This window comes from Hemiscyllium ocellatum, chromosome 31 (assembly GCF_020745735.1).
Source record: "Hemiscyllium ocellatum isolate sHemOce1 chromosome 31, sHemOce1.pat.X.cur, whole genome shotgun sequence".
NCBI classification, from domain to species: Eukaryota; Metazoa; Chordata; class Chondrichthyes; order Orectolobiformes; family Hemiscylliidae; genus Hemiscyllium; species Hemiscyllium ocellatum.
In genome coordinates, this window is record NC_083431.1 from 21,544,917 (window position 1) to 21,565,477 (window position 20,561).

Consider the following 20,561-nt stretch of genomic DNA (forward strand, 5'->3'; position numbering starts at 1 on the left):
CCCAATTCTCCTTGGGACTCCATTAGAAGTGTGCACAACTCTCTATAGATTTTAAAGCAAAAAGTCATGAGATGCACACATTTTTTTTAAAAAAATGATGTTCCACAAAGGTTTCTTCAAACACATGTGCCCTGAGGTGACCCGACCCTGCTCACTCACCTCCAGATTCTAAATGCTCATTAAGGACAGGGATGCTGTTCCAGAGAATGAGACGTCTTCCATTTCAGATATTCTGGCTGGATATTAACACCCCAAAATAGGTGTGTTGGGGCCAGGTCAGGGGCTAAAACTATACCCACCTATTTTGCAATTTAATGGAAGCGGGTCTGGTAGCGGCTTAGCAATTTACTCGGTTATGATGAGTCTGGTCTGCCCTTAGTTGACCTGTTTAACCATGTGATAGGAAAGCCAGTAGCTGACAAAAGGCGGGGGGGGGGGGGGGGGAGACAGCTTCAGGGAGAAGGTGAGCACCTTTACAAGCCCCCTATGAGATCAAAGAGTGCTTCTTTTAAGTTAGTCGAGCAGATTCTGCCAGTTTTTCAGAAGAAGTCACATCATGACTCAAAATGTTAATTATTTTTCTCTTTCCACAGATGCTGCTAGACCTGTTGAGTTTCTCCAGCATTTTTCTGTATCTGTTTCTGACAGAATAAAAGCAAAATTCTGTGAATTCTGGCAATGAAATAGCTCTGCCTTTCATACTGAACTGAATCAGGTCTGCAGACAGATGGGAGCCTCCAAAGCAAGTGTGCAGTGGTCCTTTGTGAGGCCATGAGTATCAGGAATACTCCTTCCAGCACACAAATTGTTTCTGTCCTCCTGACCACTCCTGCATGACCTCCTGGAACCTACACCTTGTGACTGGTCTGTGAGCATTCCATTAGAGAAGCAACTACCTTTAAATACCAAGCATCCTCTTCCAGACAACTAATAACCAAGGCCCAGGAACAAAAGCATTCCAAACTCAGGCCATAAGTGGATGTGCTCATCTCACCTGCTGCCTCATCTCAATGTCAAGGAGCAGTGAAGGAAGAGTAATTTTCTGTATTTTTCTACTCAAGGCAAATTGGGTCCAAAGAGAGTTTTAGAATGTGAATGGTATAAAATCTCAGTGAATGCAAAATAGAATCTTAGCATGCTTCCATGCTAAGATACACACACTAATAACTAAGTCATAAGCATCTAAATTAATTCATAAGCATACACTTGTGTAGAATATAGTTACTGCTGAATTAGTATTGAATCATCACCTGAGTAAGTTTACTGGAGATCAATATCAAAAAGTTGCTGTTCAGAATACTTCAGGGTAACGCCTGTTTAGCTAAAGCAGATGAATTTTAGTTTGGAGACTGCTAATAAGATTATCTCATGAATTCATAGTAATGGGATAAGGAAACAGTCCAATAACTGTGACAAATCTCAGAAGGCTATTCAATTGTGTTATATTACGTAGAGGGTAGTGATTGCTTCCCATGGTAATTCATTGGATAGAGTGAGGGTGAATTGTATTGGTGAGTTTGAGAGATTTTGGATAAATATCCACCAAAGGAATCGATCAAAAGGTATCATATTTCCCCGACACCCAGGTAAACTACAACTGGCATATTTGAACTTTGTACTACTAAATCCCCATGATGTTCCTTCCTCTCATTTCTATTCTGTCGCTGTCCCAGTATCATGAAGTCTGATTAGAGTTGGAAATTGTGGTATGAAACAATGCTCAAACTACACAAGGTAGGGGCAGGGGAACACACTCAACAAAAGCCACAAAAATGCTCAAGAAAACATAATCACCAGACGGTGACTAATTAGAGAAATATCACCACTATGAGCAGGATGGTCCGATTCTGCTTGATTTTTGATTATGTTCAAACAGTGGGAATGATTTTAGCTGATTTAGTATCCTGTGAAAGAATGTACATTACCTGGACAGACTTCAACGCTCGATCAGCATACAAGATCCCAGCTGATTTATCAAGAACAGCAGATTCTTCTTTTGGAAGGTTTACTGCTGGAAATCTCCTTGAAAGTTGTTCAGATGTGAAACTCTCCATCGGAATCTGGTTGTTGACCAATGTTGACTTCATGGCTCGAAATTCTGGGTTCCCTTCTTTGCCTAGAACCAACAAACCTGTTTGTCTTCAGATAAAGACAAGATTAGTCACATTATAACAGAAGTGTTCATTTGTCTCCTTTACTTGAACATTAGTCTGGTAATGCCAGTACAACTAAAGCAGAAGTTTTTGTCCTCCTCTTTGTTTTCAAGAGGATGTTGATGCTTGCTAGTGTACAATTGCAGGCAACATAGATTCTAGACCTAAGTGTTGACTCTTCATATCGGAGTCTCCACTGTGCGTGCTAATGGAGTTGAAAGATCAATGATCTCAGCCAGTGATCAAACTGACACTTTCGGGCAAGCTCAGTCCTTGATGAATGAATGATAAATTAATTTCATTAATTTTAATAGAATTTCCCTATTGCAGTAGAGAGATGTTACCCTATGTGAGATCAGCTAGCAGCAGACACTAGGGATTAAACCTGGGAACCTTTCAGTTGCAGTGCATCAACCACTCAATCTTTTAACCAGCTGAGGCATTAGGGGAGCTGTGGGTACATTTGATTTGCTTCCTGTTCTATTCCTCATCCACTCATTTGGTGTGCAGACTGCCTGGAGGATAAAGGGGGGGGTTGGTATTCTTTCTTGGCAACTTCAAATAAGTCTTCCAGGTGGAATTGCCTGGTTTCACCCTTGGCCTTATTCAGCCCACAAAAATCCTTGCTGGATAATTTGTTTTTTCTCTGGTTGCAGTAGCTTAAGGTGGGAATGCCTGATCATGGAGGAAAGAAAAAATTGTGGAGAGCCCTTTACTGCTCTTTAAAGCAGAGCTGTATTGATAACAGCTATGAATATTTGTTCAGTACAGCACCCATCAGGGCAGAAGCATGAATGCAATAAGTCTGAACATGTTATACCATCCTGCCTGCTATTCAGTAAAACCAATATTGGCACTGGCTAAGTTTTCTTTGAGAAAGGTTAGCTAACAAGGAGAGAAAGGAATCACATAAGGTGTCAAAACAGAAAAAGCAATTTATGAATGCAATGTGAATGTGATATGAATTGACTGAAGGTGATAAAAAAAATTAGTCAGGATATTTACACCCAAACTCAGTATGAAGATTTTTAAAATTGCATCTATGTCTTAATTGATATAATTTGGAGGAGCCGGTGTTGGACTCGGGTGGACAAAGTTAAGAATCACGTAACACCAGATTATGGTCCAACAGGTTTATTTGGAGGCACTAGCTTTTGGAGTGCTGCTTCGTCACAAACACCTGATGAAGAAGCAGCGCTTCGAAAGCTAGTGCTGCCAAATAAACCTGTTGGACTATAACCTGGTGTTGTGTGATTCTTAACTGACATACTGCTATGTAGGACATGAACATACAACATGGCCTAAAACAGGCAAAATTAGAAAAGGTCTGGCATTTTGAGTTTACATTATGATGAGCCGTAACACAAAACATTTGAGATTGCAGTGACAAATTCATCATATCAGTGCAGAAAACAAGAACTTTAATCCATTGTTGTTTGTCACAGATCCATTTTGGATAAAGAGTTGTTTGCACCTGACAGAGAGATGGAGAGGTCTTCACTGTGGCATGCTTCACTTAGGATTAGATTAGATTCCCTACAGTGCGGAAATAGGCCCTTCGGCCCAACAAGTCCACACCGACTCTGCGAAGAGTAACCCACCCAGACCCATTTCCCTGTGACTAATGAACCTAACACTATGGGCAATTTTAGCAAGGCCAATTCACCTGACCTGCACACCTTTGGACTGTGTGAGGAAACCTGGGGCACCCGGAGGAAACCCACACAGACACAGAGAGAATGTGCAAATTCTACGCAGTCGCCTGAGGCTGGAATCGGACCAGGGTAACCAATCACATTTTAACCACTGAGCCACCGTGCCACCCTTTATGACATTCACCAATTGATTCCATTGACACAAGTATTAAAATGAATAAAATTCTAGGCACCATCCCCTCCATACTCGCACCTAACCCGAGCCTTGTGGAAATATTTGTGTTGCCACCACTGCCTTTTGCTAACTTTTTCATCTGTCCATCCATCTTACTGAAGTAAAAGATTGCTCGATAATTAACAGCCATCTACAACATGAGTCAAGCTTTAATTAAACTTGGTCCATTTAAAATGTTCCTGTGAGGGTTATGGACACTCATCACTGACATCAAAGAAAAAGGTCAACAAAAATTTAGCCATCACGTTAGCAAGAATTTCATCTTTCTTTCCTGCATTTTCTGTAGTGAATCTTGGACATCCAACAACCACAATATCATTCGTAACCAATCACATTGTCGTCTACGAGAAAATATCAAACTAGAAAGAAAAAGGCACCAAATTTAAAATTTACATAGTGGAATAAATTCTTTGGCTTTAAATGGGATAAAGCTAGAAATAGAAATAGCATAAATAGACTTATGAGATTAAGTCTATTTAATATCATAAGTCTAATTTTAATTATAAGAGAGGAATGTGACCTTTCATGATTATAAAATTAAGCTTCCGTGGCCACCAAGGCTGTACAGCAATAACTCTGAAGTCAGGACAATATTAAAAGCCCAGTTACAGACTGTTCAACCCAGCGTACCTTTTTCAATGGGGAGAAGTTTAATGAAGATTAAAATCCTACCACAACAGTCTAAAAGGATTCAAATCCCACCACTACTGAATGACCTGGACAGAGTCAACATTGGGAAGATGTTTCCAATGGTAGGAAAGTCTAGGACCCGACGGCACAGCCTTAAGGCAATTGGAGGATCTCTTAGAATGGAGAGCGATAAGGGAAAACTTCTTCAGCCAGAGAGTGGTGAATCTATGGAATTCATTTCCACAGAAGGTTGTGGTAGCCAAGTCATTGAGTATACCTAAGACAGAGATATATAGTTTCTTGATTGTCAAGGGGATCAAGGGTTACAGGGAGAAGGCAGGAATGTGGAATTGAAAAAATTATCAGCCACGATTGAATGGCAGAGCAGATTCAATGGGCTGAATGGCCTAATTTCTGCTCCTTTGTCTTATGGTCACTAAGTGGAATCTAATGTTAATTGATATTAGATTAGATTAGATTATCTTACAGTGTGGAAACAGGCCCTTCGGCCCAACAAGTCCACACCGACCCGCCGAAGCGCAACCCACCCATACCTCTACATTTACCCCTTTACCTAACACTACGGGCAATTTAGCATGGCCAATTCACCTGACCCGCACATCTTTGGACTGTGGGAGGAAACCCACGCAGACACGGGGAGAATGTGCAAACTCCACACAATCAGTCGCCTGAGTCGGGAATTGAACCCGGGTCTCAGGCGCTGTGAGGCAGCATTGCGAACCACTGTGCCACCATGCCGCCCATATATCTGGACTACAAAGATAGTTGCAGTAATGGTGACCAATTATTATTTGTCATTAAAAACCCATCTGGTTCACTTAACATCCTTTACAGTGTTGGATGACCAGCCATGCTCATATTGACTAGCCTACTCCTGTTTTTCTGTGCTTCAGAAGGAATTTTGCCATCATCATCTTGTCTGAAAATTGGACATAAAAACAGAAAATGCTAGGGTTGTTCTGTCAGAGGGTCACTGATTAGAAACCTCTTTTTCTATGTACTGCAAGCCCTGCTCAACATATCCAGCATTGTCTTACGTCCATTCTAAAATCTACTGCCCAGATTAGGCATGATGTGACAAAGGTGGACAAATTACTGCATTACGTAGGTTTAGTTTAATTTCTTGGCTTTTGTCTGTGTTGCCAATTGTAAAGCCCAGGGTCCCATGTGTGTTATTAAGTGCTTTGTCAATTTATTCTGCCATCTTCAAAGATTTCCGCTGAAGCTCCCTTGAGTCTCTCCTATTTTACAGCTCCATTATATTTGTATATTTAACATGTACTTTCTTTCCTTGATCGTACTACCACAATGGCTCAGTGGTTAGCACTGCTATCTCACAGCACCAGGATCCCAGGTTCGATTCCAGCCTCAGGCAACTGCCTGTGTGGAGTTTGCACATTCTCTGCATGGGTTTCCTCTGGGTGCTCTGATTTCCTCCCACAGCCCAAAGATGTGCAGGTTAGGTGAATTGGCCATGCTAAAATTGCCCATAGTGTTAGGTTCATTAGTCACAGGGAAATGGGTCTGGGTGGGTTACTCTTCAGTGGGTCGGTGTGGACTTGTTGGGCCAAAGGGCCTGTTTCCACACTGTAGGGAATCTAATCTAATCTAATCAACTCAACATTACCTCAAACTTCTCAGCATTGACTTTCACATATCATGGTCTCACCCATGTTACCTATCTAACCGCCCTTGGTGTCTATTTTCCTCAGAGTACCTTTAAGAGACATGGATAAGATAAATAGACACGGTCTTTCCCATGGAGTAGGGGAGTCCAGAACCTAAGGTGAGAGGGGAAAGATTTAAAAGGGACCTAAGGGGCAAATTTTGCCACACAGAGGGTGGTGCATGCAAGGAATGAGTTTCCAGAGGAAGTGGTTTAAAAGGCATCTGGATGGGTATATGAATAGGAAGGGTTCAGAGAGATATGGGCCAAATGTTGTCAAGTGGAACTAGATTAATTTAGGATATCTGGTCAGCATGGATGAGTTGGAGCAGGGGGTCTGTTTCCATGCTGTACATCTCTATGACTTTATGTCATCTCTTTGACTTTAAACTTGAGAGTCGGGGGTGGAGAAGGGCAAGCATCAGCAAGTATGGAGTCAAGTAGAAAGATAAGCAGCAGGTTAGCATGTGTGCAGGGTTTAAGTTCAAGGCAGACTAGGAATGAAGTAAAAAGGAAGGATAACTTAGGACATATTACTGGAATGATGGAAATCATGAGGATAAGAAAATTAGCATTAAGGTGCTTTACCTGAATGCTCGTAGTATTTGTAACAATAGATTAATTAACAGCACAAATCATTCTGAATGATTATGATGTGGTAAGCATCACAGAGACGTGGTTGCAGCAGGTTCAGGACTGGCACTTAAACACCCAAGGATTTACAACTTATCGAAAAGACGGAGTGGACAGAAGGGAGGCATGTTGCCTAGTTAGTTAAGAATGAAATTAAATCTATGGCACTGAATGACATAGGGTCAGATGATGTGGAGTCTGGGTGGGTGGAATTGAGGAACCAACAATTAAAGAGAGTCAAGGGACAGAGTTGAGTATTTGAGGCCATTACAAAGGAGAAAGTGCTAGAAAAGCTAAAAAGTCTAAAAATTGACAAATTTCCTTGGATGGGCTACATCCTAGAATTCTGAGGGAGGTGGCTGAAGAAATAGCGGAGGCAATGGTTGTAGTCTTTCAAAAATCACTGGAGTCAGGGAAAGTCTCAGATGATTGGAAAGTCACTGTTGTAACTCCCTTGTTCAAGAAAGGATCAAGGCAAAAGATGGAAAATTATAGGTCGATTAGCCTAACCTCAGTTGTAGGTAAAATTCTAGAATCCATTGTTAAGGATGAGATTTGTAAATTCTTCGAAGTGCAGAGTCAGATTAGAACAAGTCAGTACGGATTTCATAATGGAGGTCATGCCTGTTAGAATTCTTTGAAGAGGTAACAAGTAGGTTAGACCAGGGAAACCCAGTCGATGTTATCTACCTAGATTTCCAAAAGACCTTTGATAAGGTGCCTCATGGGAGGCTGCTGAGTAAGGTGAGGGCCCATGGTGTACGAGGTGAGTGACTGGCATGGATTGATGACTGGCTGTCTGACAGAAGGCAGAGAGTTGGGATAAAAGGTTCTTTTTCAGAATGGCAGCTAGTGACAAGTTGTGTCTCGCAGGGTTCAGTGTTGGGGCTGCAGCTGTTCACTTTATATATTAGTGAGCTGGACGAGGGGACTGAGAGCATTCTGGCAAAGTTCGCCAATGATACAAAGTTGGGCCAACAGGCAGGTAGTTCTGAGGAGATGGGGAGGCTGCAGAAAGATTTAGACAGTTTAGAAGAGCGGTCCAAGAAATGGCTGATGAAATTCAACGTGAGCAAATGCGAGGTCTTGCACTTTGGAAACAGGAATATAGGCATGGACTATTTTCTAAATGGTGAGAAAATTCATAAAAGTACAAAGGGATCCAGGGGGTCTAGTCCAGGATTCTCTAAAGGTTGACTTGCAGGTTGAGTTTGTGGTTAAGAAAGCAAATGTAATGTTGTCATTTATCTCAAGAGAATGTAAAAGCAGCGATGTGCTCCTGAGAATTTATAAGGCTCTAGTTAGGCCCCATTTAGAATACTGTGTCCAGTTCTGGGCCCCACACCTCAGGAAGGGCATACTGGCACTGGAGCATGTCCAGCGGAGATTCACACGGATGATCCCTGGAATGGTAGGGCTAACATATGATGAACAGCCAAGGGTCTTGGGATTGTATTCATTACGGTTTAGAAGGTTGAGGGGAGATCTAATAGAAACTTACAAGATAATGCGTGGCTTAGAAAGGCGGATGCCGGGAATTTATCTCCCTTAGGCGGGCAGACTAGGGCCATGGGCACAGCCTTAGAATTAGAGGGGCTCTGTTTAGAATGGAAATGAGGAGACATTTCTTCAGTCAGAGAGTGGTGGGCCTGTGGAATTCATTGCCACGGAGCGCAATGGAGGCCGGGATATTAAATGTCTTTAAGGCAAAGATTGATAAATTCTTGATCTCGCAGGGGATTAAGCGCTATGGCACAGTGCGGGTAAGTGGTGTTGAAATGCCCATCAGACACGATTGGACCGAATGGCCTTATTTCCACTCCTATTGTCTTATGGTCTACTCTGACTCTAATTGACTTCACTAGATAGGAAATGGACCGTGGTGTGCAATAGACACCTGAGCTGCCAACCAGGTTTTCATGTCCAGAATTAATTACATTAACATCTACCTAGTACCTTATAAATACATCATAAACCTGTAGCCAATGATACCTCCCCAACCTTAACTTCAATGAGCTCTATGTCTTTTTGTGAGCAGGTAATATATTGGGAGGTGAAGTATAATGTGGAGAAATTCAAGGGTATCCACTTTAATAATAAAAAAACAAATGTACAGCATTTCTTAAACAGTAAGAAGTTCAGAAATGCTGAACTTCAAAAAGACCTGGTGCCCTTGTTCAAGAATCACTGAAAATTACAGGAGTCCGACAAGCAATGAAGATGATAAATGCCATGTGGTCTTTTGTTACAAGAGGAATTACGTATAAGAGTAAAGATATATCTAACTGTATAAACCTTTGGTGAAACTACATCTGGAAAACTGTGTACTGTCTTGGCCTCTGCAACAATCTCTGTCATGGGGAGCATTGTTCTATGAGCATAACTTAAATAAAGTGACCCATATTCTCTGGTGATTATAAGAATGAGTGGCATTGTTATTCAAACGTGCTAAATGGGCTCAAAGGGGGAATGTACAAGTATGTTTCCACTGGTTGGCTGAGTGGGGTTGGGAGGGGCAAGAAAACTGATATCAAACCAGTCCACATAAGGGTCAGTTCACATAGGATGGAGATGAGAAGGAGCTTTTTTTTTAATTTAGAGGGTAGTGGACATTTGGTATTCTCTGCCTCAGAGGGCTGTGGACTCTTAGTAACTTAGTTTGTTCAGGATGAGATTTATATATTTCTCTATATTAAAACCATCAAAGGTGTAGTGCAGGAAAATGCTGTTGAAGTAGAAAGTCACCTCATTGAATGTGGAAAGGTTCAAAGGTCTGGAAGCCAACACCTTTCTTATGTTCTTTCGCTGCCCCCTGGAAAACATCAGATCTCACTCAAATTACATCATTGCTAACTGAGCCAACAATAACTGCCTTCTCTAGTAATCTGCACCACCTGTCCACTATTTCATCCCCAAAACTGTTCATGGAGTGTCTGTCATGGTTTATCAACGTTTCCAACACTCTACTGAAACATTGTTGCTATTGTCTCTTGTATACTTGAACAGATACCGTCAGCTTTAAAAAGAATGACCTGACAAGATGTCCAAGGCAGGAAAGTCTCAAAATAGATGTGGAGCCAAAAGGAGGGAAATTCACTCCACTTTGATCCAGAACAAAAAAAAATTTAAAAACAAAACTTATCAATCACTTCCCTGAGACATCATCAGGGCCCTTGGTTAAAATGACATGTGCATCTAAAATAGATCCCTCAATTCATGGGCCAGATAGCCTGGTCCTCTCCTCATGATATTGGTGAACCGGATGGTTTTTACAACACTTGATGGTAGCTTTACAGTCATTATTACTGAAACTGTCTTTAAGTTCCTGATTGAATTCACTGAACTTAAATTCCACCAGCTGCTATGGACAGAGCAGAGCTAATGACCCTAAAGCATTAACCTTGGTTTACGGATTACTAGCTCGGTGGCATTACCATTAAATCACAATCTTCCACTCACAAGCACACGTCTCCTAACCAGCATAAAATGTATCCTGATCCCAATATCTGAGGCACTCACTTCAACCTACAGTTGATTAATATGGCATTGTAGAACTAGGGGATGGGGATAAGTATACCAATACTTAGAAAGAAACATTGGGCAGAGACTATGCTGGCAGTTCCTGTGATTTTGACTAATATCCCTTTATTTAGGAGTCTGAAACTGTTTAATGAATGCAATTCAAAGCAAGTCAAAATTCTGTTAAGAGTATTACATTTCTGTGGTGTACAATGAATAATGCAGCCCCGACTGCAACTGTAGAAATCCTACGAACACAATTACTGAAGATAAGTACTGAACAGTGAGATAGCAGGCAAACTTAATTAACCAGGGGAATTGAACAATACTGGTGGTGTAGCTGCATAATTAGAAAACATGGGGTTTATTTTGTAGGTCCCTTGCAATACCAGCTGCCATTACAGGATGTATTTCTCTGGAATCAATGAGCATCTACCTACTCCTGTGAGATAACATGGTGTCCATGAGAAATTTATTTCTGGTCTGTTGCATGTCAGGCAGCCTTGGGTGTTTGTGACTGCAAGTTGAACTGTTCTGAGCTTTTTGAAAGAATTTTTTAAAAAATGAAACCCCAATTTGTTGAAAACTCATGAAATATACTCTCAAAATACATTAAAAAGCTATTTAAGTGGGCATTCAAAGGGTTTTACCTACTTAAATATTAGCCTCAGTTGTTAACATGAAAGAAATATATTCACAAGGAACTCACATTCTGGTACATGATTAATATTTTCAACAGAGAATTTAATAGAACGTGAACAGTTACTACTTTCTACAGAGTGAACAATAGTGATTTAAGTAATACATCAAGCAGAAAGTGAATAAATTTATTATTTCCAGCCTGATGTAGCCTATTTAAAATTAAAAAAAACTAAATTTACAGCTAACATAAACAAATTTTAAAAATGTTAAAGGCTGTTGGCTGAAAAGAATGAGTTTTCCATTCTTATTTTACAGAAACACTCATCAATATTCAGACTGGCTACATGGTATAATATTGTGCAATGTAGAAATAAACAAAAAAAAGTACAACTGGAACACCTAGGATTAACTCAGAAACTCACTGAGCAATAGTATGTAACTCAGTTGGTTTCACTAGAACCTACTCCAAATTAATATGATCTGCATTCTTCAGAGGAAAAGGAGCTAACTTCTAAATTGCTCAAAACGTAATTGAATAAAGGAATGCGAATCATAGGACTACATTTGCCCAGACTAGAGAACATATTTTCCAACAACAAGCATTGTGAAATGATTGAAGGAGAAAATCTATTATATTTTTATATTTCAATGCAGAATTTCTTGCCAAAACCCCAGAAGGATAATGTTTCTGTAGGGTTAAAACCACTTGTGCAGCCACTTCTTGCTGTGCATGTGTGATTGGTGTCTGATTTGCCCTATATTAACAGTTAGCCTCACCAATAAGCCTACCTCAAAATTCAGATAGTCCAATTTTGATTTTTGCCATGGCTATATTGTATCATGTTTTTGTTCAGTGATGCTATCTCACGGTGAACAAAATTGATAATGCCCTTGCTTCCAGTGAACTGGGATCCTCAGCAGAACGCCCTAATCTCTTATCAGGTTGACTTTTTAAAATTTATTATGAGTTTCAAAAATCACACACAAAGTTTAGGCTGCAGTGAACACATTAGCACAGTTTTGAGAAGGGAGGATCTATGACTATTCTTCTGATCCATACAGACATTCACTTCATTCATTCAAAGTAATTTCAATTAAGTACATCCATACAGGAGGTTTGGCAAGATAGTGAATTTGCATTTATAACAATAGGCACTACACTCCAAATGTCATTTTGTTTTAATGTTAACTACTTTGAGAAGTAATAAATTTGAAGTACAGAAGGACTGTCTATTAATAGTTCACAGTTGATTCCATTACAATTATGATCTTATTTAAACATCAGTGAAAACTATACGTACAAAGTCCAACTGATTATCTGATGTGTTATTGTCATTTGAGTAGAGGGTGTGACCCACTCCTTGTTTCTTGTATTCATTTACATGTCTACGGCGCATCTCTGTCCTTCCTAGTCCTTCTACACTAAGAAAGACCGAAACATACCAGGATACATTTCAAAAGCTAGAACTGCAAATAAATCCATCTAGTCAAGTGCACAGCAAATGCTACGGTCAAATACAGGATTGCTCCATTTTTAGACTTGACACAAGCAATTTCTATGCTGATTTACTGTTTTTATGGCTAAGGACAGAAATGTGGACTGTAAGGAGACAAGGAGTTCTAACTGCAAAGTAAATTTAGGTTGGAACATTTTCCTAATTCCAACCAAAGAAAACTACAAACTGAAGTTATTAACCTGTAGATCAGCAACCTTGGAGTGCAATCCAGCAGAGCTTCACGTGAAAAAACAGTAAAAGGGGGAATTTGTATTTAATACTTTGAAAATGAACAAAGTCACAAATCCCACAGACACAGGACAAGTCAAAAATTAAGGCTATAGACAGAAGTAATTGATAGTGAATCTGCCAGATATCAACAGGCCATAACTGTGCAGTGAGATTTGCCAGAAAAGTACCGTAATAGAAAAGTTTAGCGCCATTTAACCCTTGCAATGCCTTTTCCCCTATTATACTCTGAAAAGCTCATTTTCTTATTAAAAAAAATCTGCTGTATAATTTCAAACATTTTGTTTTATTTCTGAAATGCCCCAATCTGGGAATATTTGGTGCTTATTTACCTGAATAGTTCAACATTAGCTTCAGCTTCCAGTTGCTTCCAGAGTTGGAAGCATTCAGTCATCATCTCTGTGTAATAAGGTTTGGAGTAGCTTTTCCGGATAATCCGAGTTTGCCCATGAGAACTTCCACGGGAATGTGGCAGGATAAACTGGAAGCAGAGAGATAAATCCACACAAGAATAAAGAGTTGTTTTTTAAAAATATATAGTTATCAGATCAAAATGGAAAATAGATACCTCTAAATTTGGGATGACCGCAGGTTATAAGTTAAATCAATTGATCATTTAAATCTATTCCTCAGAGTACAATACCACAACACACAGTTTAGAGACTAGTTGTGCATTACCACATCAAGCATGAAAGCATGTTGACGTTTTTTAAAGTAGAGCAGAGTAGAACAAACATGTTTACATTATATGATCTTTCTTGTTGGCATGTAAAATTTACAAATGCTGTACTTTTACAATAATTCATTATGCGGTTGGAATGTTTTCATTTTCTCCAATAGGGATGGAAGTGGTAACTGTTGAGAGTCAACAGCCACAGGGTTATGGAACAAGCTGACACGAGAACGCCTTTCGGACAAGCTTCATGCAGTGAAGAGTTCTCAATAAACAAAAGTCTCCTGAAATTACAGCCGTTTTATTTATACGATAGTTTCAGGAAGAATTGGCCTTCTGTTTCAACACGTTTATGTCCCTTGTGTCATGATTTTTGTCTTGTACACATCCACAGAGAAAATAAGGAGCATTTAGGACTGAAATGAGGAGAAATTTAATCATTCAGAGGGTTGTGAATCTTCAGAATTCTCTGGCCCAGTTCCTGAGGAGGTTCAGTCACTGAACATGTTCAAAACAGAGATTGATAGAATACTACATATTAAAAAATCAAGGAATTTGGGGATAGTGCAGGAAAATTGTGTTGACCTAAAAGATCTACCTTGAACAGGTTTAAAGGGCTGGATAGCTTATTCCTGCTCCTCTTTCCTATATTATGTTAAAACAATTTTAATTTTAACACTGAGCTCTGGTAACCTTGTACTTCCCACATCAATCCATTCTGTTGACCCCTGGACAGATTATATCCAGTTCAGGTGGGCACAACATACTTACAGAATTCTGGTCCACAGTCATCCAGGGATCCCACTGGACTCCTGTGAGCACTAAATCCTTCATAATTTTTAATTCTCTTACAGCTTTGTCAGTCATCATAGTGATGTCCAGCTAAGTTTGGAATACGGCAAATTGAATTATATACTGCATTGTTATAAGATGGGTGAAGATTGTGTGGTGTGAATAATTTGCAGTAGGGATAGGAGTGGTAAATAATGCAGGTTTTAAAAAGTAAATAAGTTTGTCAACATTCTCTTACAGAATATTGTAAAACCTTAAACTATTGCAACAATTTAAATACTAACATACATCTGGTGCAAATCATCTTCCAAAAACTAACAATCTTTTCAAAATATGCTTCTTCATTTATTATGTGTTTTAAACATTGCCGGCACATTTCAGGAATGTTACATTTTCACAACCTTTAACTGTGTGACCGTGAGCTGTTAAATGTTCAGCAAGTCATAAAGGTAGCTTTTGTGTGTGATTAAAGATGTTCAAAGTAAATGAAACTTAGGATTTACATCATTCATCTTAAACTTTTTTTTGAAACGTGGTGCAACACCAACATCAATAAGTAGAGTGCTGCTCTCTGTTAGCCACGATGAAAATGTAGGCATTGTTGAAGTTTGTACTGGTCCCCATGTGACTGGATCAAAATGATCCAGAGACATAAAATGATTTAGGCTTGACACCCCTGACCCATAGAGCTATGATGTAACATTGTTATTGGCTTGTGCTTTCTGACAAATCTCTAAAGGATGTAATGGCTTCTGAAAATTCACTGAAATACATCTAAAAATTACTTTTAAATCAGACATCTAGATAGAGAGTTTGTCAGAAGCATCGATAGTAATATTCCCTGAAGTGATGGGGTGAAATTGGGTCTATTTACTTGTGTTAAATATAAATGTTTGGCAATATTTTCCCAAGTTGATGGAAAAGAGAAACTGAAGCGATGAAAATTCTGCCATTGCTTCACTACTGCAAGCATGGTCCAATTTCACTCTTACCGTTCTAAACAAATGAAACTTTTCATGGAATTAACCACCCTCAAATCATATGAGATGATTCTGGAACTGTGCTTAAATTCCTGCTCCTATAGGCCGTCTATCTGAGGAATTGTAGCGCATACCATTGAGCTGTATTGAGGAACTGACGCAAAACTCATGATGCGCACATAAAACAAAGAACTGCAGATGTTGGAGTCTGCAACAAAAACAAAACTTGCAGGAGAAACTCAGCAGGTCTGTCAGTATCTGTAGGAAGAAAACAAAGTTAATATGCTTCTGATGAAAACTTCTGATGATTTGAAATGTTAACTCTGTTTTGTTCCCACAGAGGTTGCTAGAATTACAGGGTGTTTAGAGTGATCAAATTAGGTTTACACAAATGCTGGTGTCTTTATGTAAAATAAAACAAAAACATGACTGCCACTATTTAGTGTGACAAACATTGATAACATTAATAACTTTTGAGGGGAAATTTTATAATTACTTATTGTTACAATTTTTAAAATCATATTATAATCAGGGAGAATACATAATGTAAGATGATAGGTGTTGTTTAGTTTTGTTTTAGGTAATCAGTAGGTTACAATGAATTCACAAAACTCACATGTTTGCATTTGGCAAGAACATGGAGTAGAGCTAATAATTTGCAAATGATGGGTTTGAGTTTTAGCTGTGCTGTTGGGAGACATCTGCCAAAAGGGATAATGAGCAACTTTGAGACAGACCCATTGAACTCTAAAAATTGACAATGGATTGGCACTTACAGGTGCCAGGAAATAGGTAACTACCTCCCAGCACTGACATTGGTTTTGAATTGTTCATGGTGGGTAGAGAAAATAGCATAAACGCTATGGACTCTTCCTTAAAACAAAAGGTAACAAATTAAAAATGGTATTCATAAACTGCCATTTCCCATGTGTGTGAATATTTCTGCATTTTTGTAGAAGAATAGAGACAAGCACAAAGCAAATTAAAACAGCTGGCTGGATGTATATTGCAACTCATTCTGAAGCCACCAATCTGACATGTAAGTCACTGTGAAATACAATACTGACCATCATTATTTTCTTCACCACGTACTCTGCACAACGGGAGACAGCTCAGTTGGTTAGATGGTGAGATGGTTCAGAATAACAATGTTGATTCAAACACTATTCCAGCGGTAGTAGACTTGAGACCTGCCTCCTCTGCTGGTCACTGAGAAGAGGCAGCAATGGGAAATCACTACTGGCAACAAAGTGGCCAAGAAACCAGCTCAGGACGAAGCATCAGCAAACGGTGAGGCAAGGAGCTGCCTTCAGGCAGAGCACACATGGTGTAAATCTACACAAAAGGTCTGCTCCCAAGATCAAATATTTCTTTTGAACTGCCACCTCTTGCTCTCCCCCTTTTCACTGTGGAGAAACACTTTGCATTTTGTAACCACAAGAATGTAACCACAAGACACAGCAGCAAATTAATATCAAATCAATACTCTGAAATTTGTATGATTTTCAATGAGAATGTTGCTATGGGATTGTTTAATCGACAGTATTTTAGATCAAATTGAATATGAAATTATCTTTTCTAGCCCCTGTACTGAAACCAGCAGCAGCAGACCTGGAGAAGGGGAATGGTATGAATCTTTTTGAATGTTTGTGTGCAGAAGGAGCTGGTGGCCATAATGTCAGGAGTTGTAATGCTACCTCTGGGAAGACACCGTCTATTTGTGAATTGTCTTGGGGACATACTGGAAGTGACAGCTAACATAGGGCCATGGAGATTGTAGCACTGATAATCATTAAGGCACTGCAAAACATTTTGACTGCAGGCAACTGCTGGAGCCCTCTTGTTTCTAGCCATCCTCTGACATCAGTGTTTACTCCCTTGTCATGCTACACGTTCTTATCAAATTGTGGTTCCGTTCTGCAGAGCAAAACTGTGCAGTACTCTGAAAGTCACTGTCATTTGAAAATCTCTCAGTGACCCAGCACTGGTCCAACAGTGCAATCATCTCCCTGGTTTTCTCAGGGAGAATCCTAGCTGGTCATTGGATCTGCTTGTCGGCTAGAGTTTTGACAGGAGAATCAACGTTTCAGGCATAGGCCCTTCATCAGGAATGAAGGTCGATTCTCCTGCTCTTTAGATGCTGCCTGACCTGCTATGCTTTTCCAACACCACACTCTCGACTCTGATCTCCAGCATCTGCAGTCCTCACTTACTCCTAAACAGACATGAGGCAAGCTAATGCAAAGAGTAAGCAAGCCAAAGACAACAGATGCTAAGAGTTAGTGTCAGTGTGTCAGAGATGGGTTGTGGTAACATAAAAGTGTCTACGGTCTGTTCCCCGGGACGCACACCGAGACAAACATCAACTGTGCCTGGAGGACCATCAACTCAGTGAAAGATGCTCTTTGGTCTGTCCGAAATCTGTTGATCTTCCAGCTGGAGGAGTTGACCCCGAATGAGTGTTGCAGACTGGCACATTCCAAGGTCCAGGTGAGGGACGCGCTGAAGCTTGGAGCAGCTGCCGCCAAGGCGCGGTAGGGAAAGACCACTGTGTAACATCTGCCTGCCTAAGAAGAACAAGGGTCCCGCGCAGTCATTTGGGCTCTGCTGTCGCCTCAGCAGAAGAGCTGGATAGTAAATGTACAGACTTGTGTATAGGAAAAATAAATTTCGATGTCTGAAAGTAAAGCAATGTAATGTGTGCACAAGAATGGCATGACCAATTGTATAGAGATCCAAATAATTTTATGAATAAAGTATATTTTTAAAATTATAAAAAAGTAGTGATATATGTAAATTTATCATGGTTAACTTTGGAGAAGTAGTTTAGGGAGAAATGGGATATAGGTTAGTGGTTTTGAAGGTATTGATGTTACATTAAGCTCCATCAAATCTGGTAATGACTCTCCTCCTCTGAGTGGAGGCAGTGAACATCTCTATGTGTTCCTGACAGGAGCAGATGAGTGTTGCACAGCTCCTAGGTGATTATGCCGAGCAAGGAAATGTAAACGGTTCCTATTACTATCATGCAATTGTTATGCAAGACATATTTCACCTCACCAGTAATCCAGCCTATACCACAGCTTAAACAGGCCCTAGATACAGCATGGAGAAAGGAGAATTGATGCAGCAAATTGCCCAAACCAGAATACAACATGAAAAAAAAGAACTGCAGATGCTGGAAATCTGATATGAAAACTACGAATACTGGAGAAATTCTGCACATCTGGCTGGATCTGTGGAGAAAAAGCAGAGTCAAAATTTTAGGTCCATTCCTGATGAAGGGCTTATGCCCGAAACATCAATTCTCCCGCTTCTCAGATGCTGCCTGACCTGCTGTGCTTTGCCAGCACCACACTCTCGATCTCCAGCATCTGTACTCCTCACTTTTTTCTAGACCAGACATGTTTGGGTAGAATCCTGAAGGTATTACTTGTTGTTGAGAAAATTCAGGATCACTGTGGGGCTAATTAAGAAAAAGGCTACCAAAGTCACAAGACTAGAACTGAAGAAACCAATAAGTCAAAACTAAATATGACAGAGAAGGGAACTCTCTCAGTCTTTAAGTACTGTAATGTGATGGTGTTGGGATAGATACGATTGTATTTTCTTTTATGCTTAAAAATTTTCAACTTGTGTAATATGTAAATAGTTTAATATTTTTCTATTTTATTTTTGTTGCTTTTAATAAACATTTAGGAATAAACTTCTGCTTAATTGTTCAAAATAAATCTGCATCATTGCATGCTTGTGTTTCTGTGAAAGATCACAATGTTAAATAAAAACAAAATAAAATATGATCTATCAAGACAGATTTCAGTCAGGGGTCTGACTCGCCCAGTAATAACTACAGCTACATTTGTGGGATTCCCTGCAACAGTCAAATATGTCTCAGGAAGTTGGGATGAGGAGCAGTCCTGCTGGCAGGATTGGTGGTGGGTATATCTTGCAGCTACAATTGCCCTCCTTAAGCCACAGCATAGCTGATCAGGAGAGATCCATATGGAGCCTGAAAGGGCAGACCCATTGGTCTTCCCACATTGTGAAGTGATCATCTGCCACTCCCCAGCCCTTAATGACCATGAGGTCCTCAACTGGCCTAAGGACGGGAGGGTGTCCACCACCATGCCCGCTGCTGGCAGTCAGTATTGGTGGGAAGGTGGAAGGCATACCTCTCTCCACCAACCCACCCAATTTGATGTTTGCTTCTTCACTCTACTCCTCTCAGCAAGTTCCCTACAGCTTCAAAATCTCAGCACAGATCTCATTCACCCAACTCTCCTATCCTCATTGACCCCCACCCCCACTCTCCCAGTGCCTCAGGTTTAAATGTCTCTTCCTTATGCTTAACTCCCTTCACAGTTTTACGCCTTCATCCCTCAAACTCCAATTACTTCCAGTGCAAAATATTCTATCCTCTTTACAATGGCCTTTGCTGCAATCTGCCCTCCCTTCACCTGCCATTGGTGGATGTGCCAACTGACATGACAAATCGAAAAAAGCCTGGAGAGGGGGGCATTGATTCAGGACATGGCTTCCTAGACTTGGGAGAGTTAGAACAAAGAAAATTATAGCACAGGATCAGGCCTTTGGGCCCTCCAAGCCTGTGCTGATCCATATCCTCTATCTAAACCTGTCACCTATTTTCCAAGGATCTGTATCCTCCTGCTCCCTGCCCATTCACGTATCTGTCTAGATACATCTTAAATGATGCTATCGTGCATGCCTCAATCGCCTCTGCTGGCAACACACTCCAGATCAACTAGGAGAAAGTGAGGACTGCAGATGCTGGAGACCAGAGTTGAAAAGTGTGGTGCTGGAAAAGAGCAGCAGGCCAAGCAGCATCCGAGGAGCAGGAGAATTGACGTTTTGGGCATAAGCCCTTCTTCAGGATCCACAGATCCAGCCAGATGTGCAGAATTTCTCCAGTAATTTCTGTTTCTTCAGGAAACGTCGATTCTCCTGCTCCTCCGATGCTGCCTGGCTTGCTGCGCTTTTCCAGCACCACACTTTTCAACACACTCCAGATACCAACCATCTCTGCTTAAAGAACTACTGATGCATATTTCCCTTAAACCTTTCCCCTCGCACTGTGAACTCATGACCCCTAGTAACTGAGTTTCCCACTCTGTGAAAAAAAGTGTCTTGCTAGCCACCCTGTCAATACCTCTTATGATTTTGTAGACCTCAATCAGGTCCCCCCTCAACCTCCGTCTT

At 40.4% G+C, this 20,561-nt stretch overlaps 1 protein-coding gene across 1 annotated transcript in view; it reads right to left on the reverse strand.

Annotated features, from left to right (window-relative positions):
* pipox (pipecolic acid oxidase) overlaps positions 1-20,561 on the reverse strand; it is a 59,382-nt gene that overhangs the window by 30,476 nt on the left and 8,345 nt on the right. The window contains exons 3-4 of the mRNA XM_060847940.1: positions 13,232-13,380; positions 1,926-2,139 (exon numbers count right to left, since the gene is read on the reverse strand). Of these exons, the coding sequence (XP_060703923.1) occupies positions 1,926-2,139; positions 13,232-13,380 (363 nt within the window). The remainder of the gene's footprint in view (positions 1-1,925; positions 2,140-13,231; positions 13,381-20,561) is intronic.